Genomic DNA, 26308 nt, shown 5'->3' on the forward strand with positions numbered 1-26308 from the left:
TCTCTTTCTTTCTGGCCCAGTCACTTTAATTATCTGTCCTCAGTGGAACAGCCTCAACGGGAGAGTCTGAAGGAGACACATGTCAAAACAGCCCATAGCTCAGTGGCTGGAGCATGTTTCTGAGAGAGAGGCGGGAAATCCCGGTTCAATTCCTTTCTCCCCCCTCAAGCAGGTGGATTGAACCTGGGTCTCCCACACCCTAGGTGAGTGCTTTAACCACTGAGCTAAAGGCTATAAGAGGGGCACCGGTGCCACCACCAGAGTTTGAAAGAGACCCAATCCAGCAGCATGATCAGAGGTGGCCTACTGGATTGGGCCCCATGAAATAGGCGAGCAAATGCCTCTCTTCCCCCGGTTCACGGATCACTCGGGGATTTAGGCAGGAGATCGGCGTTTATATGCCTGGAGTGGGGCAGCAGTGTGCATGCTCCAAGGCAGGAACACAAGAGCCCAAGGAAACCTTTACCCAAAAACCGTAGGTGACAAGTTACTTTAGACGCCTCCAGAGGTCAGCAGGAGTTGTGTGGATCACACTGGAGCTTAGGCACCTTTGTGGATCCCACCCAAGGCTACACAGGAAGTCTATGACAGAACAGGGGATTGAATCTGGGTCTCCCCAGCCCCTGGCTGGTATCCTAACCACAGGGCCCTGTTTCCTTTCTACAGGGTTGCACATTTGTCAGTCTTTTCCTGTGCTTTTTCACTAGGCAGAAGACGTGTTCTCTCTGCGTTTACTCCCAGAGGGGAACGGGGAGGCGAGAAGCCCCAGGTGGCTTCCCAGCAAGGAATGAGGAGCAGGGGGGTGGAAGGGGAAGCCTGCCAGGAGCCCCTCCTAACCCCCTGCTCTCCATTCCCGGCTGGGAAGCCGCCTGGGGCTTCTTGCAGAGAGAACACGTCTTCTGCCTAGTGAAAAAGGACAGGAAAAGAGAGCACACACTGTCCCTTTTCGGTCAGTGGAAGCGCTGCTGGTGAGCACGTGCAAGGAGGGCAGTGTGAACATGCATCACCACAGTAATTACTGCAGTGGCTGTAAGTCGACCTAATATAGGTTGTGTAACCATACCCTGGTCTTTGTGAGATATTGCCTAAAGATGCATATAGGCATCTAGATCAGAGGTGGGCAAACTATGGCCCGTGGACAACATTGGCCCGTGGGACCGTCCTGCCCGGCCCTTGAGCTCCCGGCTGGGGAGGCTGTCCCCCCTCCCCTGCAGCCACGTTGTCGCAGGGGCAGCGCGGCTTGCGCCCGCCCACCTCCCAGGCTTTCCAATAAGCCAGTCCTGCCGCTGAGTGGCATGGTAAGGGGGCGGGGAGCGAGGGGGGAAGTGGGGGGTTAGTAAGGGGCAGGAGGTCTCAGGGGGCAGTCAGGAGACAGGAAGCAGGGGGTGGTTGGATGGGGCAGAGGTTCTGGTGGGGGTGGTCAGGGGGTCAGGGAACAGGGGGTTGGATGGGGGGTGGGGTCCCAGGGGGGCGGTTAGGAGTAGGTGGTCCTGGGATAGGGCGGTCAGGGGACAAGGAGTGGGGGCGAGGGCAGGCTGTTTGGGGAGGCACAGCCTTCCCTACCCGGCCCTCCATACAGTTTCGCAACGCCGATGTGGCCCTCGGGCCAAAAAGTTTACCCACCCTTGAGCTAGATGGATATTCAAACGCACCTAAGTAGGTTTAGGTGCCTAACCTGCTCCCATTGATTTCAATGGGAGTTACGCTGTTTTAATTCAATATGAAAAAAATAGCAAGTATATTTTACTAGCTAACAATTCTATTTTTACAATAAAAGCAACAGCATAGATAGACTCCACAAAGCTTAATGAAATTCAGGAAAAATAGAATTTGAAACCAAATCTTTGGAAGCATCTAAATTAGCTCCATTCAGTTCATTGTGGTTTTGCAATTGGATAGTTAAACAAAACTTAGCATTGCTGAAATCAAAACAGGCCTTTTCCCCCCTCTGGTCTACAATCACAGAAAAATTTAGTCATGGAAAGAAAGAATTGGAGCCCTCCGATCCGGACAGAAATTCTAATTGCAAAGTGCAAAGGTTTCCTTTGTATGTCTGAGTAGATTATGCGAGACGGGGGGGAAGTGCATTTTTTTAATCATAATATTTAAGAGCTTCTTTGTGACCGAAATTATTCTCAGAACCCTTTCTTTATCAATCAGGGATAAAAAAGTAACAATGTCTGATATCTGAATCACAAAGCTGAAATATGAAAAGGGGAAAAACCCCACTATTCCTGAGGCCTTGTCTACAAGGTAGGGTGATGTGCTCTACAGGGGTGTGAGTTCTACGATACACTAACATGCTGCATGTTAATTGGTCCTGGTAGACCTTGCTGGTGTGCACTCAAGGTTCCCTCGTGTGCTTTAACATTGTACTGAGGCCAGATCTACAGCATTACTTTGCTATAACTATGTCGCTTAGGAGTGTGAAAAATCCATCCCCCTGAACAACATAGTTACACTGACCTAACCACCATCACCCACCCCCGCCCCCATGTAGACAGCTCTATGTCAGTGGGAGAACTTCTCAGGGAGGTGGATTAACTACACCAATGGGAGAGCTCTCGCCCATTAGCATAGTTTAGGTCCTGCTTTGAACAGGGGGTTGGACTAGGTGACCTCCTGAGGTCCCTTCCAATCCTGAGATTCTATGATAGAGCATCCTCACTTAAGCACTCAGCTGCGCCGATGCAGTGTTTTAAGTATAGATGAGCCCTGAGTCTTCTTGGGCCTCTCTGCCCTGCACAGCCTCATTCCGGATACTCTGCATAGACTGTACAAACTTTTCCAAAACACTTACTGCTTTTTTCCTATTTTTTCAAGGGTGTAAAATGCTTCGACTACTGCAAATCCCTGCATCTGCTGGTTACCGGAGGGGTGGATCATGCTGTGCAACTCTGGAACCAATATGTCACAAGCTGGCCAATTGCTACCTTTCAGGGACATTATACTACAATTCTGGCAGTTGCCATCCATGAGCCCCGAGGACACGTATTCAGCTATTCCAAGGACTCGGTTTGTCATATTTGTGCTAGGTTTTAGCCAGCGCTCCTCCTTTAATGGCAATGTTCACCTCTCCTTCTCTTGTTCAATATGCACCATGCCAGATGGACGTTTGATACGTCACTGGATCAGTGTTTGGGTAGAAGACCTCCAAGGAGCATTGAGGTGCTGCAGCAGGTGGTGTGGGGGTTCAGTAGGGGGTGCTCTTCCATCTGAGTCATGACAAACGAAACGCCTGACTCAGCACAAAGTTAATGGGTACCACGTTGCCCAAGGGGCCAGCTTTTGACCGGGTTGTAAAACGAAGGCACTCCCATCCATTTTGTGGTCCTGAAAGATTCTAAGACACTTTTCATGAGAACAGGCATTTTGACACCAGTGCTCTTGTCGCATATCAGCTCATTCTGCCTCCCAAAATTCCTCCAGCGGTTTCAATTGGATACAGAAGTGTATTGTGTCATTCTTTACTTCCTTTGCTACAAAGCTGCCAGGTTTCACTCCATAGGTGAATGAAGCAATTTCCATGAATTCCTCACCTACCTTATCAGGGCATTGTGAGGCTTCATTAACTAATGATTCTTTGCAAAGTGATTTGAGATCCTGGGCTGAAAGACATCATGGGCATTCCCAGTATTCTGATGCCAGTGTCAAAGCATATGGAAAGTCAACGTGTAACTGTGGCCAAGGAACGAGTGTGCAGCTGTTTTTGAGGCAACAGGAGTTTCTTTTATCTCCTCTTGCCTTTTGAAGAGGTTGTTATTATAGTATTTTGAATTTTTTTCATTTTGCAGGCAATTAAAAGAGGGGGCAAAATTTCTCAGCAATTTTAGCAATTAATAATTTTAAGCCAAATAAGTGCTTAAAAAGAATGCACACACCTTCACTGCAGGTTGGTAGTTGGACTACATAAAAGCAAATATGATTACATTCTGCCATTTCCCTAAGAATCAGGGCTAGCAAGGAAGTCCTTTTTTAGTGGTAAATGTATGGGACTGTGAAACAGAGAATATCATACTTGGCTCCCCTTCCAGAGGCATCGTGTGCATAAAAGCATTAATCCAGAATTAGAGCTGTGTGACATTTTTTGGCCTATATTTTTATTAAAATGCAAATTCAGCGACTCAAACGTTTTGCGACTTAGTGTTGGTTTCCTGGAATTGCTTGTTTTGAAAAAAAAAATCAGAAAAAAATTAAGATGCTTCACTTTGACATTTTCAGAATGAAATGTTTGGGGTTTGAAATACCTTTGTCTTTCAAAATGCTCTTTAATTTTGTTTTTAAAAAATCCACAAACATTTTAAAATGGTCATAATACAAACAAAAGTTTTGTTTGACCCAAAATCTTTTTTTTTTTTTACTTTTCGGTTTGTTGAAAATTGCAAAATTTTTAGTTTTCAGTTCGACCTGGAATCATTTTTTTTTTTTTACTTTTGAAATTGCCAACAAACCAAAAACCATTATTCGCCCTGCTCTACTAAGGATTATGAAGCCCTTTGAAAAGCTCAGATGAAAGTCTCAGTGTTTGTGCAATATATTGTAACTGGCCTTGCTTCAGCAACGCCCTTAACTCTGCCAGAAGATGGGGTGTGAAAGGAAGTACATAAGGTGACGAGCTAAAACATCACAAAGCACGAGCACGTCGCTCCATGGTAAATAGAAAAAATCTTCCTGAGCCACAAAATTTGGGAGTATGCAGAGCCACTAGTAGCTGCCTCTAGCAAACACGTAAATAAATCCCGGCTTCTCTCTCTCCTCTCTCAGGTCCTGAAAGTCTGGGATATTTTCTCACAGGCTTGTCTGTACACACTGGCACTCAAGTTCCCATGTGTCCAGCCAGAACAAACACAAGAACAGGGGGATTTCCCCTTCTTGCTCATCCAGCAGTCTCCCCACCTCCTCTTAGTCTCCTGTGCTGATTATATTGGATTGTTGAAGCTAGCGCATGACAGTCCTGAGGAAGAAATGCTGGCTACCCATGATGCACCATTATGCGGTGCTCTGTATAACACCTTCTTCCACCAGGTCAGCACTTCTGATAACTTTATTGATCAGCGCTTTCCGGTAGGGTTGGGCTTAAACCAAGAAATTTGGATACGAATGCAGAATTTAAACCCCTTTATGTGTTTGCATGTGAGATACTCGTTTGGCCCACTGTAGATATTGGGCAACTGAGAAAATCAGATAGAGATTTTGAACACTCTCTAAAGGTTTGGGGGTGTTTGGATCTGGGAGTTTGGTTCAGACCCATCTCTAGTTTCTATGCTAGGTTTGCAAGAGAAACCAGTTTCAGGAAAGTGATTGTAAAAACCATCATTATGGATCTCTGTATTTCTTCTCTCTGTGTGACTTTCCCAGACCAGTTTTTGAAATTCCAAGTAAAAAACTGGCTTTTCCAGTTACCAGCGGCACATGCTCTGCCGGCAATTTGAAAATCCAGTTGGGAGAGATTTTTAGATGTGCTCATGCACTTTTTCACGCTTTCGACTGGTGCTGCACAAATCCTAATGCAGGCACACAAACTCGGATTTGCACATCCATAGAAGTGTGTGTGTGTGTGTTGCACGTTGCAAAAAGGATGCAGGAAAAAGCACACAAACGCTTCTGCAAATTTGATCCATTGCCTCAAGCATCATCCCCAGTGACTACAGATCTGCAATTACAGTGTGCAAGCCAGAAAAAGAGCCCAGCTTCCTCTCTTTCGAATGCACTGGCCAGAGCAGTGCGGGCAGCCCTGTTGCTACAACGGTGGCTGAGGAGCAAGCAGCTCTGGCCACTCCACAGCCTAATGGAAGTATTCCTTTCCATTAATCCCCACACAGATCTCCAACCGGCAGCCCACCCTCTCAAGCTGCATGCTGATCCCAGGATTTTAAAGTGCTCACTGTGGACTGAATGCTGAAATCCTTATATGGTTTGGACTCAGGCAAAGCTCCCGTGCAGTGAACGTGTCTCAGCCTCCATTGGCTCCTAGAGACCTTAGGCATAGATTAAATGCCTAAGAAATTCTAATGGACTTTTACCTAAGGGCTTAGTGGTGAGCTGGGTCTGCTCCCGCTAGCCACAGGCATTTTCCCAAAGTGGGAATTGCTGGGGACCAGGCACCAGAGCAGATCTAGTGCACAGATGGGACTAGGCTGCTCCTGCTAGAATGGTGCAGCTCTGAAATGCCCCTAGGGCGGGGCTGTGCTTTTCAGACACAACTGAGCCCATAGCAATTAGGTGTGGAAGGCACTTTAATATAGGTCAACACATCCAATCCCTGCACCAGGCAGGGATTCCTCCTCCACCCCATTACCCTCTGGAGAGGTATATTTATGATGACCAGACTCTTCAGAGCTTGACTGAGAGGTGCTCTCTGGTCTCGAATTAAAATGTAAGCACATTGAGGGAGTCACAGTCTTCTCCTCTGGGACAAGAAGAAGAGCAATACGAAGCTTCCCGAGAGCTAGCGATTTCTCCAGTGAGTTGCTATGGAGGGAAAAAGCAAGAACTTGGGTTTGCTCTTGTTCTATACTAAAATCTCCCTGTTTTATTGCTGGAGAAGCAAACAGTGGGATGAAGCAGCTGTGCGCCGTTTGCTGGTTTCTTTGTCTGTTTCCTTGACCCAGAGCAGGCAGATGATGAGCTTATGTACTTGTCTCCCATCCGTCCAACCCTCGGTATTAGTCACTAAGTGCAAATAAGGCAAAGCAGAGCTCTTCACCCGGGGCAGCTCGCAGACTTTAGTCACTTGCTTGTTTTGACTGCATCCCAAACCAACTGGAAAAGCACAGTCAAAGGTTGTGTGCCCTGGAACACGTGCAGCTGAATCGCTGTCAGAAGCCACAAGAAAAAAGTTACTTTGTTTCGGGGATGCATTTCTTCTGCCCTAAACAGGGCGGACAAGGTTAGAACAACAAACTCCAGCCATTAACCCACCCAGAAAACAAGTCCAGGAGCCCTCTAAATCTCCTCCACCGTCACGGAACCCTGAGTTCATGTGGTTTGGCTTGGGTTGTGTCCTGTCTGGCTCCAGAATGTGTTTCTGTGTCATATTTTGGGAGCTGGGAGGGGAGGGGAGCAGCTGCCAGGAAATGCAAGAAAGGACTGAGAAACCAGGTACGTTCAACTCTTTTTAGCCAGGATCTTTGAATGTTAAACCGATCCTGAATAAGTAATAATTAAAGTATAGTGTAGTACGATAACCATTTGTTGTAGCTTTGCCTTAATCAAAAGTTTCAAAAAGAAATCCCATTGGCTCCGGAAAGCATGACTTCGGTGACATCTCCAGCACCTCCCAAGCTGAGCTCAGCAGTACTTGGGGTTTGCAGCTAAGCAGCTTTGACATCTTTACTCTCATGCGTGAGGCTAGGAACAAATTGCCATCACTGTACGTGTTCAACTGTCAGCCATTAAACCTCCAGCAAGTTGTGTGGTGCCCAGCTGCCTTGTTCTATAAATTCCCCTCCATACCCATCCTCTGCCACAATCCCTTGCATCTTCTTCCTCTGGTTTTGCTGGTCAGCCTGACTTCTTTCAATTCGTCAAGATTCGCTTCTTAATATTCCCCAGCCCCAAATATACCCACCTCTTCAGCTCTGTCCTCTGCTCCCTTTGGTCTCCAAATTTCACACCCATTCCAAGCAGCGCTAGTGCCCAATGAGAGCTCATTAGCAGCCTGACACATGGCTGCCTTTAGAAACCTCTCTAAATCACATCTTTCATTGAACTGGCCAACACCAATCTTTTCTGAGTGTTTTTGGAATGCTCACCTCTTTCACACTCGGCACTGTCCTATGTTTCACTTCCTCATTACTCATTTTTGTTCTTCAGTAATAGCTCTTGTATGTCCTAGGGAATGCCTAGGCCCAGGACATAAATACCAAACAAGGAGACTTGTTTCGGATGCTTCACGGCAGTATAACAGGACAAAATCAAATGGAAATGAGCAAAGGAAAACTGATGTTTGCACTCTATAAGACTGTCTTCCAAGAGATGTGATGGAAGTGCCTCCATTTTTTTTCATAGATTTTAAGGCCAAAAGGGACCATTGTGATCATCTAGTCAACACAGGCCCTAGGACTTCACTGTATTAATTCCTGCTTCAAGTTCAATAGTTGTAGTTGAACTGCAGCAGATCATTAAGAAAAATATCCAATCTTCATTTAAAAATTTCCAGTGCTGGAGAATGCACCACACCCCTTGGGAAGTTGTTTCAATGATTAATTATCCTCACTGTTTAAAAATTTGCACCATATTTCTACTCTGAATTTGCCTAGCTTCAACTTCCAGACATTGGTTCTTGTTACACCTTTGTCAGCTAAACTAAAAAACCCTCTGGCGTCAAATTTCTTTCATGCCTTTTGCAGTGTTGTAGCCACGTCCGTCCAAAGATATTAGAGAGACAAGGTGGGTGAGGTAATATTTTTATTGGCCCAGCTTCTATTGGTGCAAGAGACATGCTTTCGAGCTACCCAGAGCTCTGACCTGAAGAAGAGCTCTGTCTAGCTCCAAAGCGGGTCTCTTTCACCAACAGAAGTTGGTCTAATAAAAGACATCACCTCACCCACCTTGTCTCTCCGCTCCCCATGTGTGTATTTATAGACTGTGAACAAATCACCCTTTAACTTTTTCTTTGATAAGCTAAACAGACTAAGCCCCTTAAGTTTTTCACTAAGGCATGTTTTCCAATCCTTCAATCATTCTCATGGCTCTTCTCTGATCCCTCTTCAAATTTCTCAACATCCTTCAGCATGAAGTAATTTCAAACTAGACTGAACATAGCACTGGAGAGGATAAATTGCAGAGAACAATTCTACATTGGCCCCTGTTGACCTCACAAGTGTTTATCCACGGTGATTTTCAGTGATTCAGTTCAATGGATATACATGGATCAGTCTATAGCTGCTTTGAACCAGCCACTGCCTATATTATAGATGGATTGAAGTGGGGAAATTGGCTTTTCTGCATAAACTGGTGGACTGATGCACCATCCAGGGAAGGTGAAGTCCTGCTCCAAACGGAGATGCTGCTCCATACTGCTCCTCAGGGCTTTCCTTAGCAAAACGTAAAGCAACTCAAAACCAGAACATGTCAAACTTTGCTCTCTCTGCTGACAGGTGGTGACAGGAGGTGACGATGCCACTGTTGCTGTGTGGGATGTGGAGACGGGGGCCAAACGCCTCCTCATAAACAATGCCCATGGGAAGGAAGAGATTACATGCATGGCCCTTGACAACTCCCAGCAGAGGCTCATTACGGCAGCAAGGAATGGGACCATAAAGGTTTGTTTACTGAAACAGAATAGAGCTGCTCTTGTGACACAGTTCCTTTGGCCTTTCCTTCATTTCCAGAATACAGAGCTGGGAGCAGGTGATTCCCCCACCCTGCTTGAAGCACAGCCTACACAAGCTGTAGCAGGTCAAAATGTAGCCCCTTTTCTGCTGTCTGGCTGCATTCACAAAAACAACTCAGCACAAAATCTCTGAGGTTTGGCTGTTCGCAGGGTTCCTCACCAAGGTTGGCTCAGCTCACAGCTGAGGTCCTCTCTCTAGAGTGACATTCCCATCTGCCCCAGTGAGTCAGCAGAACACACTTAACGTGCTCACCCTTTGCTGGCAGAGTTGGATTTTCAGTCAAACACTGTCAGTTCACTACAATGGCCTTAAATATGGATAGACAGGAAGTACCATGTTGCTCATACTGCGTATATTAAGAGCCTTTATAATAATCATTGCAAAGCTCTGATGACTCCACATGGTATGACAATTAGCATATAGCCCAAGCTGCAATATTCTGCTCTGGAATCAAATAGGAACTTCTCTGAAGTTTTCAGATGTGATCAGAACCTAGTTTTGGTTCAGCACATCTTTAGACTGTCTGCTCTTTGAGACAGAGACTTCATTTATCATCTTTCATGCCTTTTCTTCCCCTTCTGACACCAGGCACCATAGCTGAGGGGCCAGATAAGATACGACTAACATTGTGGGTGGATAAAACTAAATATATTTTCTTTTGAACAGGTCTGGCATTTTCAGACTGGCCAAAACTTGCACCAACTGGAGGTAGTGGAAGAAGCTGAAGTCATGGGACTTGTAGCTTTGCGGGATCAAACATTGCTCGCAGTGGGATGGAATCAGAAAATCGTCCTTTATGATTTCTGTGAACCTGGGGTGCGTAAAGGAGGAGTGGAATGGGAATAGCCACCTGTTAAAAAACAGGGTACTAGTTGTTGATTGTGTTTAAATGAACAAGATGGTTCCTTCTGTTACACCCATGGAAGTGACATTAGAGTAAGCGGTAAAAACCTCATTGAAGTCAGAGGAACCCACATCTGCTCACATCAACACTGAATTTGCCCCAGTATGTCTTATTAATCAAGTTAGTAAAACCTGAGCTTTATTCTGTTCTCTGCCTGTTTGTAGGCCCTATATGTTACTGCGCATCCTTCTTGGAAGGGTGGGCAGCTGCACAAAGAGGACATCCTGACTGTAGACTATTGTCCTTCTCTTGGGCTCCTTGCTTCAGCCAGCTTCGATGGCGAAATTATCGTGTGGGATGTGGAATCCCAGAGCGTGTATCTCTACCTCAGACAGACTCAGCCCGAAAGGTATCATTTTCTTTTAATGACTTATGGTGAGTTATTCATTAAACTGTGGGCTGGGGGAAGTAATGGGCTTTGCTCGGGTGTTAGAGCTGCTTCATTTCCAAGTTGTTGTTTTTTTCTTCTAACAAACAGCATGAAAAAGAGAGGGCATTTTTATGAGAGCCTTGCTGCTTAAAATGTTGGTGTCTTATTTCCCTGTAACATCCTCCTTGATGATTTACCTGCTGGGTGTGAGTGGGTGGTGGTGTTGTTATTTATTAAAAACACACTTGAAAACCGGGTGCTTGACACTAAAGAATCTGCATTGCTCTCTCTACCTGAGATCATGTCAGCATGCTGGGCAAACAGTGACGGTTTCTCACAAAAGGTAAGCACCAGCCTAAGCACTATTAATGTTTGCAAGGTGCTTTGAAGACGACAAGCAGCTATAGTTGTGATGAGCATTATCCTGACTACATGGGCCTGCATGTTTGAATGGTGAAATCTGGGAACGCACCCGGGCAGCGGGTGTGTTTCAATCCCTTGGTGCAGCTGCTCAGCAGGTATAGAGTGTCTTAGCACCACTGACTTCAATGGAACTATGACCGTTCACGCCACCAGAGGATCTGCCCCACTGAGGGGAAATTGGGCCCAATCCTGCGTGACATGGATGTTGACAAGAACTTTGAGAGTAGATGGTTTCTAGGATTGGGTCCATTAAATTTAAGCCAGCTTTTATGGGTTTGGTCTATGCTATACAGGGTTAAAAAGCACCATGCATCCATGGGAGTAAGAACCTCCCTTACACCCCTCCACTGGCTAAACCCAGAACTTGTGCACCCACTTCCTGCCACCTGAGCGGCCCCTGACTGAGAAGGGGTGGGGAATGGCTGAAGCCATCCTCAGTGTAGCAGCTGAGCCAGAGGCGGGAGGATGTTGCAATTTGCTGCAGATATAGACTGGCGCTGTGCTGAGATCAGCTGGACCCAGCCTCAACAGGGATGGCAGAATCTGACCCTTAATAAACACCCAGGGCCTGCCTCTCCACGCAGTTTCAGCAGTGTGACTTCATTTTCCATCCCTGCCCTGGCTCAGTGTGAAAATCTACCGACGGGCCAGGTCCGAGGCTCCCTGATGTCTATGGGAAGACGTGTGTCTGCTTCAATGGGCTTTGGATCAGGCCCGGTGTTTCCTGTGGTGTGGGTTAATGAAATATTACTGGGCTGATAGGGACACTGAGGAGAATTACACCCTTTGCAAAGGTTTTGAACAGGAGCCAAATGCACTTCTTCCCCCGGGTTTATGAATATCAGCCACATGATATGAAACACCCCACCACGAGCCACCAGCTGTGGAGACATTCCCCAACCCTTTGCCACTGAACAAAAAATTGCCAACTTCTTTTAAATATATACCCACTAGACCTCAATCCTGCCATGAGCTCCACATGGGCAGGCCCCTGAGTTGGTACAGAGTCTCGCTGACTTCAGTCAGGCTCTTCATGGGCACAGCAGTTCACCCACATGCCACCCGTTGCAGGTTCAGGACCATCGTTCTGATCTACTTTTGACTTCTTGCTCCCAGCACTCTGATGCCTGTAGCTCAAGTTTTGAAGACAATGCAGAGTTTTGTTGGATGTCTAACAGCCAATACATACAGACATTTATTTGGGGGTTCTCCTGTAGAAATTGGCATTAATAGTTAAATAAAAACAATTAAATGTGTGTGTGGGGGGGTTAATTTATGTCTGTGTGAAGAAAGCAATCAAAGGAAAATGTGATTAGTATTCCCAAATGCAACCGCATTTATAGTTCCGGGCTTTTCCCCTCCTTTCCAATGGGAATAACCAGCCCTTTTTTAAAAAGTTGGGTGTTTTGACCTGCCAGGTGGACTTCAAAGAAAACAAAGGGTTGGGAAAATAGGTCTGAACATCTTCTTCACTGAATTTTAGGTCACATCCTCCAGTGGATAAGCTACTCTTTCTCCAGCATCGATCCCTGGGTGGTGTTTCAAAAGACAGTGCAATCCTTGTGAGCTCTGATGCCGGGAGCCTTCGCTGGTGGAGCGTCTTTGCAGAACAACGGCAATTTGGTAAGACTTATCTGTGAAAGTCATCATAGCTTCAGCTAGATGTTTGGATCCTGGCGGCCTGTGGAGAAATTTTGGCTCACTGAAGTCAGTGGGAGTTTTGCTATTAACTTCAATGGGGAGCAGGTGTTAAGAGCTCGTTGCTGCCTATCTAGAGACCCGAAGGTGTGTGTGTCTCCTCCGGGCCTCTTGGTCCGTGGGCCAACAAGCCATGAGGATGTGGCAGAAACGGCTTGTTTTGGTGCTAGAGAAACAAGGGAGACGCCTCCATCTAACCTGAAGTAATTGATCCTGGATTGTACACTATTACTTTTCCTTCCCATCCTCTCCATGTCTCATGCCCAACCCATGTTAGAGAGGGGAACATGTCCTCTGGCTAGCTGGTCTTCTCCTGCAACCCACAGTCAGGAGTACAGAGTCTTCTAGCTAGCCGGCTTCTTCTGCAGCATGTACTCTGTAAATGGGCTTCTGGAGCGCAGGGGTCTCTTCCTGCAGGTGAATTCATCCCCGAGTGTTCGGAGCTCTGATGTTCCCTCTGAAATGCTTTGGTTGATCACGTATCCCACCTATTCCTAAAGCTGATGCTAATTGTAACTGCGGGCTTATCTACACTCCCAGCACTGCCTCAGCACACCTCCGCTGCTGTAGCGCTTAGTGAAGACGCTACCTACGCTGACGGGAAGAGCTTCTCCCATTGGCGTAGGTACTCCACCTCCCCGAGAGGCAGTCAACGAGCCTTCCTGTCAACAGAGCACTGTCTACACCGGGAGTTCAGTCGGTATAACTGCATTGCTCAGAGGTGTCGTTTTTCCACAACCTGGAGCAACGTAGTTGTCCCGACATAAGTTTGTCGTGTAGACCAGGGCTAAGGCCATGTCTACACTAGAGACCTTACAGCGGCACAGCTGTCCCAATGCAAGATCTCCCATGTAGCCGCTCTGTGCCAAGGGGAGAGCTCTCTCCCATCGACGTAGCGCTGTCCACACCAGCGCTTCTGTCGGTGTCACTTGTGTCACTCAGGGGGGTGTTTTTTCACACCCCTGAGTGACATAAGTTATACCGACAAAAGTGCTAGTGTAGACACAGCTTAATGTTAAAGGCCTTGCAGCCGGCATCTGACTGAAATCTGGATTGTAATTAAACTGATCCATGTTCATTGGTGTGTTCGGATCTTTAACTGATCTGTTGTTCCAGAAATTCTCTCTCAGAAGGATTCTGGCAACATATGCTATAACCATAGTCCTACTGAGAGACATAAGACATTATTGGACCAAATCACGATCCCTTTGGAATTAAAAGCACAATATCCATCAACTACATTGGAATGAGGATTTGGCCCAAAGAGCCAAATTCTTCCCTGGTCTAACGGCAGGGATGTATCTGATGCTTATTTATTCTCTCTCCTTCCTATAGTGCCAATATTCCAGTTATTGGAACTTCAGATACTGGCACTAAGAACAATTGGAAAATGTATGTTATTTACAAAACCAAAATGCTAGCTAACAAGAAAAGCTTCCAAACAGGACATGAGAAAAGCTTTAAAAACAGGATATTCAAACCCTTTCTCTTGGGAAATGTATTTTCCCAGTGATTGGGGTTGGGCTGGGTTTTGTTTTGTTTTTTTCAGTGACCCACTTCAGTATCCCTGTGGGGGAGAAAAAAAACTACAAAAATGAAAACCAAAGAGCAAGCCTTAAACTAACTGCAGGAAACGTACAACAAATTACCATGCAAAAAGACAAAGCAGTGTTATTCAATGCACAGCCACGCTCATTGGAACAGATCATTTTAGCAAAGCATAAAAGGGAGCACAGAGTTCATGGGTGGGAAATGGCAATCCAGGCAGCTGCAATTGTACATGGTGAGCGGTTACCGAAAATGAAACCCACTGCAGCTGAGGAATTTCCATCTGTGATGACTACCAGTAACTGTGAGTCAAACAGACACACAGAGGGCAAAATCCTGGCCTCATTGAAGTCAATGGCTAAACTCCCATTAATTTCAGTAGGATCAGGTTTTGCGCAGAGACACTAAGGATACGTCTACATAGCTTCGGGGAGGTGTGATTCCTAGGGCAGGTAGACATACACATGCTAGCTTTGCTCAATCTAGCACCTAACAATAGCACGGTTGCAGAGTCACACGCAGCCACTCGGGCTAGTTGCCCAAGTACAGTCCTGCCCAGCCTCATGGGTACATCCTCAGGCTAAGCCCCGTCCCTGCAGTGCGATCTTGAGGCACTATCTCAAGCAGAGCTGGTGCGTGTTATGTCCACCTGCGGTGAAAATCGCACCTCCCAGCTGCTGAGTGGACACACCCTCGGGCCAATATTTTCTAAAGTAGCCCTTGATTTTGGGGTACATCCATGAGACGCCTGACAAGATGCTGAGCTTCCATTCCATGAAAAATGGTGAGGTTTCAGAATTTGTTTTTGTTCCACATCAGAACAAAACTGAGAGCTTTCAAAATTTCCCACACAAAAACAAGACAGAGAGAGAGAATCCCCAGAATAGCCAACAGCCCAGTGGTTTGGACGCACACCTGGATCTCCTACACCCCAGGCACATGTCCCAACCATGCTAGAGAGTCCATCTGTCTATAGATAACTCCTGCTAGAGCTGTTACATAAGAACGGCCATACTGGGTCAGACCAAAGGTCCATCCAGCCCAGTATCCTGTCTGCCGACAGTGGCCAGAGCCAGGTGCCCCAGATGGAGTGAACCTAACAGGTAATGATCAAGTGATCTCTCTCCTGCCATCCATCTCCAGCCTCTGACAAACAGAGGCTAGGGACACCATTCCTTACCCATCCTGGCTAATAGCCATTAATGGACTTAACCTCCATGAATTTATCTAGTTCTCTTTTGTTCCACTTTGTATAAATAACTAAATATTCATTGGGACAAAGAGAGAGAGAATCTATAGCCCAGTGGTTTGGATGCTCACCTGACATGTTGGAGACCCCGATTCAAGTCCCTGCTCCAAAGCCAGGTGTCTCACATCCCAGGTGAGTCTCCTACCACTGGGTGTATTGGCCATTCTGGAGTGGGTCCCATGCTCTCTGCCAAAGTCCAACATGAATAACTGTCCAAAAAAACTCCAGCATTTCAACTGAAGGCAATATTCCTCTCTCTAAGGAGAAACAACAACAAGAACTGTTACCCAGTGTTGTTAGAGTGGCTGCCAGATTCCAACCCAGAGGTGGCTGCATTTCAATAGTGGGTGACTAATTTTATATATGCAAGCACATTGGTATTCTTCCAGCGACAGTTGTTATATAGATATAAGGCATTAAATATAGCACCTGTTTATTATAACAGGTGTGATACAGTGTGAGGAGGCCTGTGCTGCCAATGCGACTCTAATGGTGCAGAAGAGACGCCTTTTCCTGTGTTAATAATAGGTGCAGTGTGATAGAGTTAGAAGTGGAACAAAGAATTTTCATCCTCTTTTCAGTGAAGTGCTGCTGATGAGCTACCTAATGAAGCCACTTTCCACAGTGTCAGTGTAATAGGCTTTTGAAAGTGTTACCCTTCATCCTCTCTTGTTGTTTCAGGTTTTTATTATGCCCCAGCTACAGAGGACGTGGCTGTGACTGGATTGTCCACCAATCAAATGAACAGTGTTCTTGTATCTGGAGACACAGGTGGATTCATCCAGGTTTGGGACATTTCAGATTATGGGCTGTCCCCTAGAACTCAGGTAAATCTTGACACTTCATTCTCGGTATATGGAAATGGCCTTGGCATGTACGGACAAAGCAGTTCACTGGGTTACCATGTTCATGTGTGTTGTTATTTATTTCCTGATTATCCCTAGGGAGTTCATGTCCACGATGCTTCACTTGTCGAGGGCATTGCTCACTTCTTTGGGCAAGAGCATGTCAGGCATCTTTTTAATGTCTCCGGCAGGCATTAGGCAAACTTGAATAGGTACTTCCCGAGTCTTTATTATCCATCTTAGGGCTTCCATGCCACCCTTTATTCTTCGAGCTGTCATTCTCTCCTGGTGAGCCAAAGATCCTCCAAACATCTCTTCAAAACTAACAATGGGCCTGAAATCACTGAATCCAAACCCCAGGGCCCTACACTGGGGCAGAATCCGTAGATGCTGGAACGAGGGATGCTGGGGGTGCTACTGCACGCCCCAGCTTGAAGTGGCTTCCATTATATACAGGGTTTACAGTTTGGTTCAATGGCTCTCGGCACCCTCATTATACAAATTGTTCCAGCCCCCCCTGCAGAATCCAGATCCAAATTTTATGATTTGGTTCAATCTCTGTTTTCACATTTTCTGCCCAGGTCATTCAGTGATAACTCAGCAAGCATCGTTTAGGTTTTTATGAACTGGCAAGCACACACACACATAGGTGTGGGTGTACACACCGTTGGATGGGATCAGAACTTCCCAGATGTTTGTCATAGGAAATGCACTGCTCACAGTTTGCAGAGATTCACCTGTACATCAGCTGGCAAAGACCTGAGCTTTTAATTCCAGGAAAACAGGTATTCTGTTGCCACTAGCACAGAAGCCATGAAGTTCTGAGTACCCTTGGTGTGCAGCAGAATGAAAATTGTTTTTGGTGCTCATGGATTGTTACAATATATTTGCTAAAATATCCGCATCCCTAGAAGTTTAGCTGTCTGTCTGACAGGTGGCTGTCTGATTTAGGTTGTCAGATCCTTCAGGCAGGGAACACTTTTTCCTCTGGTTTTGCACAGCCTCATCATCCCAACAAGACATTGTCAATTCACAATAAATAATAATATTTAAGTAAAGAGCCTGCCTACGACTAGATGTGATTCACTGAATTACCAGCGGCTCCCTTTGTGTTTAAGTTCCCACAGGTCTAACACATGCACGCTTGCAAGCACACACATGCCCAGCCCATCCGGCTACTACCACCATTTCAGGTGGCTAAGCCCCTCCCACAGGCCAGGACACAGACATTTTTGTGCCATAGTGTCTGAATAAGAGAAGCCTGGCAGCGAGTTGGTGACTTCACAGAGGTCTGGAAGAAAAGTTCCAGAAGTTTCAGTGACAACCAATAGTAGCTACAGTAGCTTGAGAATTATCCATGGGTTTGGAATCACTAGACCAGACTCTGAAGTGAAGTAAGCTGTTGCCAGGAGCTTCATGGGAAGGGTTTAGTTATAGTTACCACCCTGTCATTTATCAGTCCTATTGTTCCTTCTGCACAGCGAGCCTCTGGACCATCTAGCCATCACCCAGAAAGCCTGGTAAGAACTATTAATGCAGCACTGTTCTCAATCCACAGGACTTTGTTAGTGGTGAGAGTCATTCACAATTTACCAAGGATGGTGGTGAATTCTCCATTACTGACCTTTTTAAAATCAAGATTAGGTGTTTTTCCTTCAAGATCTGCTCTAGGAATTACTGTGAGGAAGTTCTCTGGCCTGCATTAGACTGGAGATCAGACTAGATGATCACAATGGTTCCTTCTGGCCTTGGACTCTATGAATCTACTAAAACATTTCACCAGGTGGTTAATGTTCCCAAGCCAGCATGTTCTAACTCTTCATCACCCATGAATAATGTAAGGAACACATTACTATTCTAGCCCTCACATTTCGAGGCCCCAGGGCTTTGTGGTAGCTGTTCTGACCCAATTAGCTTGTCAGTCCTACTGACAATTGATACAGAACTGCAGATTAGAGGCCTCTCTATATGTATGAATGTATATATGTGAGATCAGGACTGCTCCACTGGCCAAAGGGGTTGGTGGGGAAAGCTCAATACATCTATGCCATATGGCTCCCATTACCAGTGAACCATTTTACAGAGGAGGAACTGAGACACAGAGAGACTTGCCCAGGCTCTCACAGGAAGACATTGTTGAAGCAGGGAATTGGTCCTGAGTTTCCCAAGCTAATGCTCTAACCACTGGTCCATTCTTCCTGAACAGGAACTCCTGGGGTTTCCCTGAACTTCTAGTTTGTAAGCATGTAAGCATGGTAGTTTGTAGCATCACCATCTTAAATATGGCCTTCAGGCATCCCCCACAAATATGTCTGCTACATTCATTTACATCTCTGGCAGGAAAGCAAAGACTGTTGATTTCCTTGAATGGACTCCATGATTAAAAAAAATCTTTATGGAGAAAACTGGAGAGACAAAAGGCCATGTTGCCTGCAACAAGATAAGATTAGTTCAGCTCAGCCTCTAATGTGCTCCTTTCTTGCTGACTCAGCTAATAACATGAGCTGAGCACCGGGATTGCTTCCCTTACAAATCTCCAATGCTGGGGCTTATAGACACAGCACATGCAGAAAGCAAGCGATACAATTATTAAGCCTGCTAAGTAAACAAGTTACTTAGAGCGATAAGCATCTTGCTAACACCGCAGCTGGAGTATTCCACGGAGCCAGTCACATAGTATTATTAACAATGATTTATACAGTACGTACAATACATACCGTGTACTAAGTGTTTTATAGAACAAATAAGATTCCATTCCTGATTCCATCCCACCTTTCTGTCAACTAATAGCAGAGAGAAGAAAGGTGGGAAGGGCAGCTGGAGGGTTACCATGCTGAGATCATAGTTACTTTAGGTTCACTATGTACGTGTCCCAATGGTGCTACTGTCCATGTGTTCGCTTTTTAACTTCACCCTTGTCTCCCTCACACATCCTAATTAAGCCCAAGGCAGTCTCGCCTGAGTAAGGACAAAAGATTGGGCTCATTATTCTCCATTTTTAAAGGTAATGAGGATCTTCATTCTGGAAGCAGGGACTGGTCACTGCTTTGGAAATTCATATTAGCTGCTGGGAGCATTAAGTTTTTCCTGTCTTCCTTTTCTAATTAAATGACGAGATTGGGTATGAAATGTTTCATTAATCCATGCCAAGTATATCGGACACAAGGTCAAAGGCTGAATCTCTTCAGGATAATTAGCCAGGAATTAATACAGGATGGTTTTTGCGCTGATGGTTTTAAGATGATAAAATACAGAAAAAAATCTGTTATACAACTCCTCCCCCTTTATCTAAGGTAGGTCAGACCCAACGAAATGCATCATTCACATGAATAACCCCACTTCTTACCTGAAGCCTTATTGACCTGGATCAATCCCATGGCCTAGGTTCCATTCATGTGACATGGATTCTGCTTTCTCTGTTGGGATTTTTTTAAGGTTATGATTAGTGGCCAGCTACCTGAATCTCTTTCTCCTGTGTCCATTGTCCCAGGGCTCTCTGGAAAAGCCTCCCTTACTGTGTAGCTGGAGAGCCCATAACAGCATTGTGGTGAGTGTCGAACACTTCATGTTCGGTTCAGATTCATTCATCCTGAGCGGCTCCTCGGACAGAAGCGCCAGACTGTGGACCCCAGACGGGAAATTTGTGGGAACCTTTGGGCAGGAAAAGAGATGGGACTTGAAAAATCCATCAACGTTCGCCCATCCCAAGTAAGTTTCCAGCCCAAGATGGATCACTTCTAAGGTTATTTCTGTGATGAATTTCTGAGAACGTTACCCCTCCTCTGCCCCCAGTGCATCTCATCGTCATGACCAATGCTTACCTAGCAAGAAATTCAAATAGATACTGACTTGGACAGTCTGAAGGGCAAGGATGGCCCTGGGATTTGTGGAGTCTGTACTAAGTCATATGTGTGGGGAACTCCGTTAGCCTTGGCTAACCTGCACAATACCAATTCTGGGAGGGGCTGATTTGTCAGCTAGTCTGATCTGGCTGGGGTGCTTCCCATTAAGGGATTGGAGGCGAGTTCAGGCAGTTAGGGGGGATGAAGGTGCAGGTTGCAAAGAGACTCTTTGCTTCTATTCTATATAAATTCTTATGTAATCTCATCACCATGGGTGCCTTGGGTGACACTGGGGCTCATACTCTTTGGCTCCAGATGATCCTTCCCATCTCTTGGGATCTTCTCCCCAGCACCCTACCTGTACCACAGATGCGAAACGATAAAGTTCTCTCCTCCCTTCTTCATCACTGTTGACCTGTAACCACTGGCCTGGTGCAAGATTAAACTATATATATTATGTGCTAGGACATATTAAAATGCTTTAATTTTAATGTTAAGGCTATTCAAGCTGTGATGTACATAGGGAGTCTGTATAACAGCTACAGTAGGCTGGGCAAATGTGGGCTAGTTTTGATATTAGAGAGACAAGGTGCATAAGGCAAGATCTTTTATTGGACCAATTCCTGTTGGTGAAAGAGACCAGCTTGCAAGCTACACTTGGCTCTTCCTCAGGTCTGGGGAAGGGACTCAGAGTGTCATAGCTGAATACAAGGTGGAACAGATCGTTTAGCATAAGTGGTTAACACACGTTCTAAAGGACCGTTCAAGGTGACATGGCCCATTAACACCCCTGCAGTCAGACGACCAAAAAGAGTGTCAGAATAAGCCATAAATCCCGCGTCATTATTGCAACCGTGATTTTTAGCGTCTAGCAAAGATTGAATTTCAGCTCCCCAGCTCATCTTTTGAAGGCATTGTGCAGGTTTCCTTTGAGGACAAAGACTGAGGTCAGAGGGGGATTGCTCATTTTGGGGAAAGCGTTGGCCCATGGGTGACAGGATATTTTTGTCTTTTATTATGTTTCTGTGTGAATTCATTCGAGAGCATTGTGATTGTCTGGGTTCACCCACATAGTGGTTACTGGGGCATTTGTGCACTGGGTCAGTACACCACATATTGTGATAGGCACATGTAGGACCCAGGAATCCGGAAAGGTGTGTTGTGGGAGGGTGTTGATCATTGTAACAGTGGAGCTATGGCTGCTGGTTTTGCATCTATTGTTCTGGCAGGGTCTGGTGCCCCTTTGTGTTGGTGGGTCCTGGTCTGCGGGGAGCTTGCTTCTGATGATGAGCTTGGTGAGGTTGGGGGATTGTTTGAAGGCCAGAAGAAAGGGTTCAGGAAATATTTCTTTCAGGATGGGGTCCCTATTGAGAAAGGGTTGTAATTGTTTAATGATACCCAGTATGGGTTTCAGTGTGAGGTGGTAGGTGACAATTAGGGGTGTGCAGTTGGAAGTCGGTTAACAATAGTTTTGTTAATTAGCCTACGTATCAAAGGTGTTAGCATGCCTGCCTAACTAAGGTTCTAGGATTTAGCCACAGTACATCCTGTGGGGTGTGGGAGAGCTATGAAAAGATTAATACAGAAAATCTCCTACTTAAAGAAGCCAGTAAATGAGAGGATGCTCAGCAGATGTGATGACCTGCTGAGGAGAGCTTTAATAGGGTAGGTGAGAAAATCTTCTTTCATCAGCTTGATCCCACAGTGTCAGTTAAACTCAGCTGAGTTAATCTTACTCTTCCCCCTCTCGCCAATCATGAGCTTGACATAAAAACCTTGAGATTATTAAAATGATACATTTGGGGTTCTTTCACTTTTTGTACCGGCGCCTTCAAAGGTTCACATTTTCAACCTTTTCTCCTCAAACACGACGACTAGAAAAGTACGGTTTTTTAATGAAAGCTGAGATTATTATGTAATCATATGACTCCAGGAGCTGGTGCTTTACAGGGAAACAAAGAAAAATCATGAAATCAATCATGAGCATTGGCAACACTTGACCCCCTGAAAGCAGCCTCCCCTGACACCCTTTACTCTTCTCCTACTGATGCTGATGCTCAAGAGCAGTCTACACAAAGGGTTCTGGGGGGGTGGGGGGGGGGGCAAAAATTTCCCATTGTTGCTCACATCAGTGCCGTTCCAGTCGCGTTAACTGCAGTGGAAGCACTGGCAAGGTCGTATTTTTCACAAGTCTGCTCTCAGAGCAAGTCAAAATGACACTGCACTCAAAATGCCAGTGGCTGTGAGAGCCATGTACACAGTAAGGCTCTCTACAAGAAAGGAGCTGCAGCTGTGTTAGCTGCAGAGGGAAATGTTTGCCAAAGAAGCTCGGCACAGACACAGCCAAGGGCTGCATGCTGGCTGAAAGGCACCTGAGTCCAGGATGGGAAAAAAGCCATCATTGTAAAGCTTTACCGATTTGTGCTTTGATTTAAAAATCTCTCTGGTATTACCATACTCCCATACCGAGTGACCTCAGTAATTCTTGTTTCAACTACATACCCCCTGCCGGCCTTGCCCAAGAAACTATGGCCCCCGACAGCATTTCTGTCGCTGATTCCTGGAAGCATCTGCATTCAGAGTCTTCTCCAAAGGTGAGGCAGATGCTCTATAAATCTAGTCCTTGTACAGGGTACATTCAGTAAACCAGCAACCGGGCGGAATGTGCAAGGAAGTAGTAAAAGTAAATCTTTTTTGAAAATTTTGCATGTGTAAGCAACAGACCAGACGTACCTTTCAAACGTGCTCCTAGCTAAAGTCACAGAAGATTTGTCAACTGATTACACTGAGCTGGAACCAGAGGCAAAGAAAATAAACACTGTTAATTTGAAGCAGACAGGAGCTCTGAAAAGGTTATCAGATGCTTTGTAAATGACTCGATTCCAGCTTTTCTTAACAGCCAAAGCTATAAACAGTCTTTTGTAAAGTGCCAGATTTTTCAATCTCCCTCCAGTCCACAAAAACAACAAAGGGCTCAGATCAACAATGTTCACCAAAGTCAGGCCTATTATACTAAGTTCTTCCAGTTTCTTTCCACAAATCCAGTTGTTTCAGCCAGAAAAAAAAGCATTGTGTTCACAATAGGAAAAATGATACCAAAGAAGCTTTGGACAAACCTACCCTGTGAAGAGGTTGGGATTAATTCTTTCATAGCCAAACAAAATTAACTTCCACTCACAGCAAAAGAGTAAATAAAGATCTGTGTCTAGCTGTTATCAAGAATGCCTAATTATTCTACAGATATTATAATTTTTGGAAGACAATCATCTCTCTGCTGTTATTGATAAACATCCATGACCTTTCCAGATGACTAATCAAATATTAATTAACCCGAGAGGAAAACTAGCCATATTAAGGTTTTACAAGGAAGCATTAGTTGAACAAAGAGAGTTAACTGGAAATTTAAAGTCCTTTTTCCTCCATTTGAAAGGATTAATGGGTAAAGAGAATATCAAATGGGATGCACTTGTTAGATAAGTCAGTATGTACTTCGGGACCAGGAAAACAGAAATCTTAATATTTTTGTGTTTTTAGAAGTTCAGATCAGAGAATACCTGAGAGTCAATAGTTAATAAGTGCTTGAACCTGACAAGTAAAGAATGTGCATCTCTTATAACTGTGTCACCTCTGGTCAAGAGAGATTTGTCCAGCATCTGAGGGCAAGCCTCTGAAGCCATAAGAATATCTCCTTCAGGAAACTGTCACACCACATGGCAATGCTACTGGGAGAATGAAGTATAGTTATTTATTTCTCTTACAAAATCTGATCGAGTGACTGTTTTTCTCTAAGTTTTGTCTGACATCAAAACTATGGACCAAACACTACTCTCAGTTACACTGGTGTAAATCCAGAGTGATCCTACTGAAATTAGCAGAGTCACTCTGGATTTACACACCAGTGTAACTGAGCCCACAACTTGATCCGTTGACTGTTACCGTTCGAGAAGATAGTGTTTAATTGTCCAATGTTGGGAGAAAGAAACAGAAAGAAGTGAAATAATTCTTGACTTACTGGACTGACATTGAGTCAACATTGAGGCTATGTCTACACTACCGCGGTAAGTCAACCTAAGTTACGCTACTCCATCTACTTAGCTTAGGTCGACTTACTGTGGTGTCTACACCACACTGGGTTGACAGGAGATGCTCTCCCGTCAATTATTCTTACTCCTCTTGTTCCTGTTGGAGTACTGGAGTCTGCCGTTGATTTAGCGGGTCTTCAAAACCCGCTAAATCGACCCCCAGTGCATCGATCACAGCAGCATCGATCCTGCGGTAGTGTAGACATAGCCTGAATCAGGAAGAATAAGATCCACAGCAATTGTCCTAGGACAGATTAGGAGTATGCTGGGCACTAATAGGGACAGAGAGGTCAAAAGCCACTTAACCCTTGATGCTAGTGAATAGGATTCTCTTCTAAGCATGCAGGATTTAGTGACAATCCTTCAGCACTGAAGATGGGGTTCGAAGTATAAGTTGATATCCACAAGAATTGAATTTGGTGCAACAGTTACTAAAACTTATATGATTATCATCAGAGCCCAGCATATTGGGCCGACGCTGCTCTCTGAGTTTGTGAGTTCAATGAGTTCAGCCGAGAGTTCTTTGTTTGTGTGGACCTTTATCTGAGCAACCTTGAAACAATCCAACCTTAGCCCACCAGAAGGTTTAGCTGACTCCTGTACAAACCCACACTCCCACACAGTACTAGATACAAACTAACATAAATCAGGAAATGCATATGAAATATATCTATTCTTCAGGATCTCAGCTCAAGAGGAGCCTGCTTCAGTTGTTTTCCCATATATACTTCATTGTGTTTTGGTATTGCATGCCCACGTCCTCAAAATCTACAGCAAATTTGAGCTCTCTTTTTAAAAAAAACAAGTGGTTGCACATGCAATGAGCACTTTTCTAAACTCGATAACCAGGCCATTTTTAACTTTGTTTTTTTCCCCCAAAATACCCTCTGCTTTACTACCCACACATACCCACACTGAAGAGAAATAGCCCTGCAAAATGTAAGGGTGTCTAAATAATAACAAAACCCAGAGCCTCATCAGCTCCCATCCAGGAATGCCAAATGGCTTCAGAAACCACAAAAGTCTATTTTTTAGCTTTTTGTAATCTTGCATCTTAAAAATGACATGAATGTACTTTTCCCTCCCCACCCTCCTCAGCTGTATTCAGCAAACATTTCTCTCTGGCCATGTACCAGTACGTTTCAGGCCAAAGCAAAAGTTGGGGGAGATGGGAGGGAAGGTATGGGTTACCCTAGAAAAATAGGCATCTAATGGAAACACTGATTTACAAAAGTTTTCCCTGATTGTAACCCCTAACGATGATCTCCAATTAATCACAGAAATTAGAGATTCAACACTCATCTCACTTGTCCAGTCCCTCGCCTGCTGGTGGAGAGCAAATTTCCTAGACTAAAATTGCCTGCCACATGGTGAGGCCTCTGCCACGTCCAATGAAAGACTCCTTCACTATTTAATAAATCTCACTGCCAGAAAGACTCCCCATGGTATCGTCAATGCTCCTTTTCTTACCTTCATCCCATTACCCATAGTTATGCCCTCCATTCATCTCCACCCTTGGCACAGCTCTGATACTCTAGGTGATTATCTCATCCCGCACGGCCAAGCTCTTTCATCATAAACCAGCCCCTCCACTCCGGCAATCATTTTGCTGCTGTTCTTTCCTCTACGTCTTTCTGTTACTGAGGTGCAGGAGCTGAATGCAGTGTTCCAAGTGCAGGCTTGCCAGTGCTTTGAGATCCTCGGATGGCAAGCTCTATAGAAGTGTCATTTATTATAGCGATAGAGACTATCACTGCTCCTTGGCTGTTGGCCTGGTATGGAGGAGGGGATGGGCAGAAAGAGAGATGCTCGCCTACTCAAGCTCCCTGCAGATGGTCAAACCACAAAGTACCAAAGAGAAGCCACATACTTCCTTCCAATTTCACTGCTTTGGCCGGGGACCAAGCTAACCACCCGTGGAGTCATGCTGGGCTCAGGAGCCTTATGCCAGCTTGCCTCACCCAGCAAGCATAGTCATTTAGCTGGCTGTGTATGACTATTAGATGGAG

At 45.3% G+C, this 26308-nt stretch overlaps 1 protein-coding gene across 2 annotated transcripts in view; it reads left to right on the forward strand.

Annotated features, from left to right (window-relative positions):
• The window catches only part of LOC311530951 (cilia- and flagella-associated protein 337-like), a 53028-nt gene that overhangs the window by 11462 nt on the left and 15258 nt on the right, over positions 1-26308 (forward strand). Inside the window, exons 10-17 of one of the 2 annotated variants that reach the window (XM_084648008.1) lie at positions 2824-3015; positions 4765-5025; positions 9102-9266; positions 10005-10154; positions 10407-10591; positions 12519-12658; positions 16212-16357; positions 19866-20083. In XM_084648008.1, coding sequence (XP_084504134.1) covers positions 2824-3015; positions 4765-5025; positions 9102-9266; positions 10005-10154; positions 10407-10591; positions 12519-12658; positions 16212-16357; positions 19866-20083 — 1457 coding nt within the window. The remainder of the gene's footprint in view (positions 1-2823; positions 3016-4764; positions 5026-9101; positions 9267-10004; positions 10155-10406; positions 10592-12518; positions 12659-16211; positions 16358-19865; positions 20084-26308) is intronic. The other variant, XM_084648009.1, reaches the window with a different exon arrangement.

The sequence above is a fragment of the Lepidochelys olivacea genome (assembly GCF_965140295.1).
Source record: "Lepidochelys olivacea isolate rLepOli2 genome assembly, chromosome: 14".
In the NCBI taxonomy this organism is placed as follows: domain Eukaryota; kingdom Metazoa; phylum Chordata; order Testudines; family Cheloniidae; genus Lepidochelys; species Lepidochelys olivacea.